Source organism: Monoraphidium neglectum (assembly GCF_000611645.1).
Source record: "Monoraphidium neglectum strain SAG 48.87 unplaced genomic scaffold scaffold01021, whole genome shotgun sequence".
NCBI classification, from domain to species: domain Eukaryota; kingdom Viridiplantae; phylum Chlorophyta; class Chlorophyceae; order Sphaeropleales; family Selenastraceae; genus Monoraphidium; species Monoraphidium neglectum.
Window position 1 is genome coordinate 1,492 of NW_014012607.1, and position 6,833 is coordinate 8,324.

The 6,833-nt window shown below is 66.5% G+C and overlaps 2 protein-coding genes across 2 annotated transcripts; both read left to right on the forward strand.

Moving 5' to 3' along the window:
• Positions 1–1,926: 1,926 nt before the first annotated feature.
• Positions 1,927–3,652, forward strand: MNEG_6342 (Eukaryotic translation initiation factor 1A,X-chromosomal; the record flags this gene model as incomplete). Its single annotated transcript, XM_014045180.1, has 4 exons — positions 1,927–2,034; positions 2,619–2,711; positions 3,183–3,259; positions 3,508–3,652. The coding sequence occupies 4 exons, from the start codon at positions 1,927–1,929 to the stop codon at positions 3,650–3,652; spliced, it is 423 nt and encodes a 140-aa protein (XP_013900634.1).
• Positions 3,653–4,187: 535 nt separating this feature from the next.
• MNEG_6343 (Monothiol glutaredoxin-S11) lies at positions 4,188–6,080 on the forward strand (the record flags this gene model as incomplete). The annotated part of the gene is made up of 5 exons (XM_014045181.1): positions 4,188–4,247; positions 4,333–4,434; positions 4,704–4,778; positions 5,230–5,549; positions 5,789–6,080. The coding sequence occupies 5 exons, from the start codon at positions 4,188–4,190 to the stop codon at positions 6,078–6,080; spliced, it is 849 nt and encodes a 282-aa protein (XP_013900635.1).
• Positions 6,081–6,833: the final 753 nt, after the last annotated feature.

Here is a 6,833-nt window from a genome sequence, read left to right on the forward strand (position 1 = left end):
TCTGGAGGTGGATGAGGTGATGGACCCGCCGCGATCGCTGTCGCTTGGCGATCTGGTGCGCGCGGCCGGCGCGCCGCCGCTGCTCGGCCAGCTCACCCTCGCCGCGCCGGAGTCTCTGATGCTGCCCGCGCCGCCGGGCTATGTGCTACGCGCGCTGCGGGGGGCGGCGGCGGCGGGGGAGGGGCTGGGGGTGCACATGGGCCGGCAGCCGCCGCCATGCCTCGCCTCCAGGGTGGCGAGGCCGTGGCCAATACATGCCAATTGGTGATTGGACGGCCAGGTTTGGACGTTTCCAACATTCATCACAGTATTCAGTGGATGACACCGCTCACATGAGGCGTTGGGTGGCCGGCCAAAGCCCCGCCTTGACCGATCTTCGCTGTGGAGACCGCGCTGCTCCACATCCTGCCCAACGTTGCCCCCCCCCCTCAACAGCATGCAGCTCCATGCGCTCAGTGCGAGGCGTCAGCATGTTGCTCCTGTCCTCTTTCCTCTGTCGCCCGACCTCGTTTGTACCAGCGCGCCCACCGTGTTCACGCCAGCGATGGGGGTGTTTTGGGCAGAGGGCAACTAGCCTCCGCCGGATTTGACAGCTGTTTGCGGCGAACTGTCACCCCTGTACCATGCTTCGAAATGAATGCCTGTACCAATTCCACCGGTTGATTTATATCGAGTTTGAGCCAATATATGCATTGGATCAAGGTTGACTGTGGCAACAATCACCGGGCGTGGCCGCTTCTGGCCCCAATTGCGGTTCCCGGAGCAGCACATGTACAGTACTTGACTGCAGCGCTGCCGTTGCGCACCGCAGCGGACCCTGTTGTAACACCAGTAAACTGAAGTGAAGGGGGATGCCAAAGCGGCCGCAGTTCGCGTGTGTGTTTACAATCTCTGAAATGGCTGCTGTCGGCGGCACCCATGGTTGCCAGGCCCATGCCCATGGAGGGAAACGAGATCTGCGAGTTGTGAGGCTGCGGTCTGCGTGCTGCAGTCGGCGCAAGCCACACAGCATGAGCAGTAAGAGGGGAGCTTCATATGTCAGCGACTCCCGCGCCGCTTTTTGAATGGCGCGCCAACGGCGCCTGGGTTGGGCAGTGCGCCTCCGGCCAGCATGCCATCCACAGATCTGAGTGCCTGATCGAGCCCGTCACGCTGCAATTGCGTACATATGTCTTCACGCACCACATTGTGCTGTGTGCACACTGCCAGCACGATGCAACTTTTGCAGGCACCACCGACTGGCGAGTTCCACCGCACCCGACATCCCACGGAGCAAGCGTGCACACATCCCCTTTCGCGCGGCTGCTCTCGACGCAGTTCTTACACTGAGGTCGACGGCGCCATACGCATAGCAGCTTGAACGCGAAAAGCGGGGAGAGGATAGGCCCATCGCCGTCTTCAGCTCGCACCTTCGCTGAGCTTTCAGGGCGTGCTGCGTTGAGAGTGTCAGGCAGAGCCTGCAGGTGAGGCTGTCCGGGGCGGCTGCAAGTTCAGACGCGGAGTGGCGCAGCCTTGCCCAAGCAGCCACTAGCGGGCAGTCGGGAAGGGCGTCTCCACCCCATACCGTCTGCATGCATGGGATCAAGAGTGCTGGCGCGATCTGGGCCCCATGCGCAGCACTTCCAGCCGCTATGCGGTCGCAGCGGCGCAGCGCTGCATCGCTCGCACCTGCATCACCTCGTCGTGCCGCACCCTGAGCATGTGCCACTTGTCTTATATGTGTATAACGACCGAGCTCAAGCTTTTGCTTCACACACCACCATCCACTGCGCCCTCGTCGTGCGCCCGCCTGCGCTCCCGCAGCCCACTCAGCGGCGCGGCAGCAGTCGCCGCACAGCACAGGAGCGGCGCGCACGAGCGGCCCCGCCCCCCACAGCAGCGCACGCTTCAGCCTGCGCGCGCGGCGTTTAGCAGGCAGCTGACAGCATGCCTAAGAACAAGGGGAAGGGAGGAAAGAACAGGCGTAGGGGAAAGAATGAGAACGAGGAGAAGCGGGAGCTGATCTTCAAAGAGGATGGCCAGGAGTACGCTCAGGTGCGCAGAGTGCGCGCTTAGACGCACACGCGTCCGAGGGGCAGGGGTTGACCACGCGCTTAGACGCACACGCGTCCGAGGGGCAGGGGTTGGCCACCGGCACCGACGGGGTTGATGCTGTCAGGGGCGCACGGCAGCCGCAGCGAGGCAGCGGGCCGTCGCGCTCGGGGCCTGCGCACTTTGCGTGGCGCACCAGATCGCGGCTGCGCTGCCTGCAAAGCATGGAGTCCTATATCAGGCCTGCTTGCTGGTCCGTCGCCATTGCTCAGCACAGCGGCGCGACCTGACACTTGCCGGCTTTGCGGCGGCCGCCAGCAAGCAACGTCAGCCGAGCTGCGGCGAGCAGCGCCCCATCTCCCCTGCGGCCCCTGCCAGCTTTGCTTGTGTGCGGAGGGGCAGGGGCAGGCAGGGCTCATGCGGTGGACCCCCAGTTGCGCACCTGTCGGCATGGCGCAGCGGCCAGTCACACCAGGGCCCTGTCTTCAGCGCACCGCAACTGGCAGCGGCGCCTGCGCGCCGGCTGGCATGCCTGCTTCCCCTTGCCCCTAAACCTCTCCACCGGGGCCCCCTTTCCCGCCGCCCAGGTCCTGCGCATGCTGGGCAACGGCCGCCTCGAGGCCCAATGCATCGACGGCACCAAGCGGCTCTGCCACATTCGCGGCAAGATGCGCAAGAAGGTGCGGGCTGCAACGCGGTGCGGGGCGCGCCTCCCCCCACTCCGGCAGTCGTGGATGGGGCGACCTTAGGGGAGTGTTTTGTTCGCTCGGCAGCAGCGCGGGTGGTGGCGTGGCCGCGGGGCGTTTTGCGGCTGGCCGGGGCGTGGGCTGTCTGGGGGCTCTCACGTGCTGCAGTGTTGGCGTGCGGCGGCGCCGTCGTCGCCGTTGCTGGCATGGTGCATGCCTGTACTCCCCTTGACGCCGCAGACAGCGCCTCCCGTATTGGATACAGGCGACCGTATAACACGGTTGCTAACACGGTCGCCCGTATCCAAGACGGGACCTCAGTCGCGGCGCATTCCTGGGTTCTACACTTGCCGGTGCTGAGTTTGGGTTGCATCGCGCGCATCCGTGCCCCCCTCAAAACACCGCTGGCTGTCCCTGCTGTCTGACTATCTTGTGTTTAATTCTCCTTCTGCTCGCTGGCGCCAGGTGTGGGTCAACGCGGGCGACATTGTGCTGGTGGGGCTGCGGGATTACCAGGACGCCAAGGCCGACGTCATCCTCAAGTGAGATTATGAGCGGAGGGGGGGGAGGGCGTTTCGATTTCGGCCGGCATGGCGCGGCGGCGGCTGCAGTGGCGTGCAGGGGGCGGGCCCGCCCCAACTCCCTGGCCCGCGAGGTCTGGCGGGCCCTGGGCGCTGTTTGGGGGATCGCCATGGCAGGATGGTTTTGGCGTGGCGCGCCGGCGTGTCGCCTGGCGACAGACGCTGACGCCCCTGCCCCCAAAAACGCATGTGACGACTTGACTCGTCAGGTACATGGCCGACGAGGCGCGCAGCCTGAAGCAGTACGGCGAGCTGCCGGAGCACATCCGCGTGAACGACACCGACGCGATGATGGAGGGCGAGGACAACGAGAACGCAGAGTACTTCGACTTCGACGACCTGGCAGAGATTTGAAAAGACAGCCAGATCGCGCCCGCTCCCCCAGATCGCAGCGACCGGATCGAAGGCTGCTCGCCGCCGCCTCCCCTGTTGGGAAGCCCCGTTGGTCGCGCCGACCCCAGTGCTACGGTCGTCAAGCGGTCCCTTGGTCTCGGCCGCGCAGCGGCCGCCAGGCCGGCGATGTGGGGCGGGGGCGTGGCCCGACCGCGCGCGCGCCGGCGTGCCGCGCGGCTTGGGCGCGCCCCCGCCCCGCCTGCATGTGCGCACCTGCTAGCATGTCTCGCCTTGTAGAGTGTGTAAGTTGTCGAGAGCTCATCACATTTTTTCGAACCTGTTGTGACGTGGAGCAGTACAGCAGCACGCCTGCAACGGGCACACGCACACAAGGCAGTCACACCAGCATATCATAAGCCGTGCGACCAGCCTTATGGCTGTGCAGTCATGCAATGCGCACGGTCCGGGACTCTCCGCTTCATTCAAAATAGCATCACAATACTTTTCTTGAGCGTGTAGGCCCTCCAGAGCTCTGAGCAGTGATCTACATCGCACCATGTCCCGAGATGTGGCCTCCACGGAGGCCTTCGACAAGGCTATCAAAGATGCCAGAAACGTAAGAGCTAGATCGTTAGAAACTTGCGCGCAACTGGCCGTGGGGACAGCGGTTCCTCATCACTGCCGTCACCTCGTTGCCGCAGGCGGTGGCTTACTTCTGGGCGGACTGGAGCGAGCCTTGCAAGCAGATGGACGTGGTGGTGCAGGAGCTGGCGAAGCAGCACCCGAGCATCGCTTTCCTGCGGGTGCGGCGTGTTCGCCCTGCTGCGCATGCTGCCGCCTCCGGTTCTTGTGTTCGGTGTCTGCCCCATGCATGCCAGGGCGGCCACTGCGGGAGAATCTTGACATATCAACCATCACACAATCTGCATTGGAAGCAGACCTTGAAGTTGGCAGGTCGCTCGAATGGGATGCGCTTTGTTGCATGCCGATCAGCCGAGCCCGGCTGACCAGCACGCGCGACAAAGTACACCGCACGTACCGCCCGCCCGCTGTCGCGCTCCCCCCGGGGCAGGTGGAAGCCGAGCAGGCAGACGAGCTGACGGAGCGGTATGGTGTGGAGACCGTGCCCTACTTCATCCTTTTTGAGGTGAACGGCGGGACCCCTGCCTCGCCACCGCGGGCGACCCCGCGTATTGTGGGTCGCCGGGGGGCGCGGGGCTGCAGAACGTTGGGCCCGCCGCCCAGCGGGGCCGGCACGTGTGCAGACAGGCGATTTTGCAGACGGCCGGTCGGCCGGGGGATGCGCGGGGGTGCGGACGGAGTGAGGCGCGGGCGGGCCGGAGGTGGCTAGCTGCGGCAGCCCGCCATGAAGACCACAAAGCGTGGCGGCCCCTCGTTTCTGGTGCCGACCACATCCATCCAGCTGAGCCACCGCAGTCATCGCTTTTCGCGGGAAGCTGTTGGGTCTTGGGAGCCTCTGGAGTTGGATTTGCGGATCCACTCGCGCGGGCCCCACAACACGTTTGACACCGCCAACGCCCCCGCTGCCGCGTTCCGAACGGCACGCCGATCCCCGCTCAAAACGCCCCGCGCCCCAGGGCGGCCGCCGCGCCGGTGCGATAGACGGCGCAGACCCAGCAGCCCTCACGCAGCACGCCGCCGCCGCCGCCGCCGCCGCCGCCGCCGCACCCGCGGCCGCTGCTGCACCCACGCCTGCGCCGGCGCCCGCGCGGGCCCCGCGCGCGGCCGGCGTGGAGGGGCGCATACAGGACCTGCTCGCGTCGGCGCCGCTGCTGCTTTTCATGAAGGGGTCCAAGGAGCAGCCGTACTGCGGGTTCAGCAGCAGGGTGGTGGACGCGCTCAAGGCGACGGGGCACGACTTCCAAACGTTTGACATTTTCCAGGATGAGGAGATTAGGTGTGCCCCATTGAGGCACGGGAATATGGAAGGGGGGGACGCGTGCAGCTTGGCAGGTTTTTTTTGGGGGGGGGGGGCATAACGAGAAGGGTCCGTTTCGCACGTGCCCGTCGCCTCCCGCGCCACCCAGACTGCCCTGACTGCCCTTGTTGGCCCCGGCCCTCCGCCCGCCGTCCGCCGTTGACCCCGGGCTCGCCTGACATCCCGATGACCCTCCCGTCCGAAAAACGCCGCCGCAGGCAGGGATTGAAGGCGTTCTCGAACTGGCCGACGTACCCGCAGCTGTACCTGACAGGGGAGCTCGTCGGCGGCTGCGACATCGTGACCGAAATGGCGGCGTCTGGGGAGCTGCAGCAGCTTCTAGACGGCGCGCTCGGCGGCGGCGCGCGGCGGCAGCAGGAGCAGGAGCAGCAGCAGCAGCAGGCGGCGCCGGCGCCGCCGCAGGTGCGCGGCCCCGTCGCTGCCGTCCGGGTCCGGCCCGGGCGCGTTGTCGTCGGGCGCAGCGCGGCCGGCGTGGTCACGCCCTCTTGAACGCGTGCGTGCGTGGGAGCAATCCCCCTCTCCTTTGTCTCAGCCCAAGCCGCCCCCCCTCCCGCGTCCCCGGCCGCAGGCGCCGCTGGCAGCCCCAGCTGCCCCCGCCGCCCCCGCCGCGGCGCCGGCGCCGGCGGGCGGGCTGTCTGCAGAACTTCGGAGCCGGCTGGAAGCGCTGACTCAGCGGCAGCCTGTGATGGTGTTTATGAAGGGCTCGCCCGAGGCCCCCAGGTGGGGGTGGGCGGGGGGTCATTTTGAGGGCCAGGGCCCGGCGGGGCGGCCGGGGGCAGGGCTTCTCGCTGTGGGGCGCGGCGAGGTGGGCGCAGGCGTGTGTAGCTCTAGACGCTCTCACCCACTTGCACATTACAATTTTGCGTCGCACGCAAGCCGGAGCGAAACCGACTCGCCCGTCCGCCCCGCCCGACCCCGATGTATCCCTGTGAATAACATTACACGTACTGAAAATGACGTCATCCGCAGGTGCGGTTTCAGCCGCAAGGTGGTGGAGGCGCTGCAGGGGGACGGGCTGGAGTTTGGCAGCTTCGACATCCTGCAGGTGGTTTTTCGGAGCGGTTTTTGGGGCGGTTTCTGGGGCGGGTAAGGGCGGGGTCATGCCGGGGAAGGCAAGGGGCAAGGGGCGAGGCCCGAGGGGCGGGGGGGAAGGTTCGGAAAGGGGAGGGACGTCTTGCACGTGTTGAAAAAGGGGGGGGGCCTGGAGGGGCCGAGGTGTGGCAAGGCGAGGAAAGGGGCGGG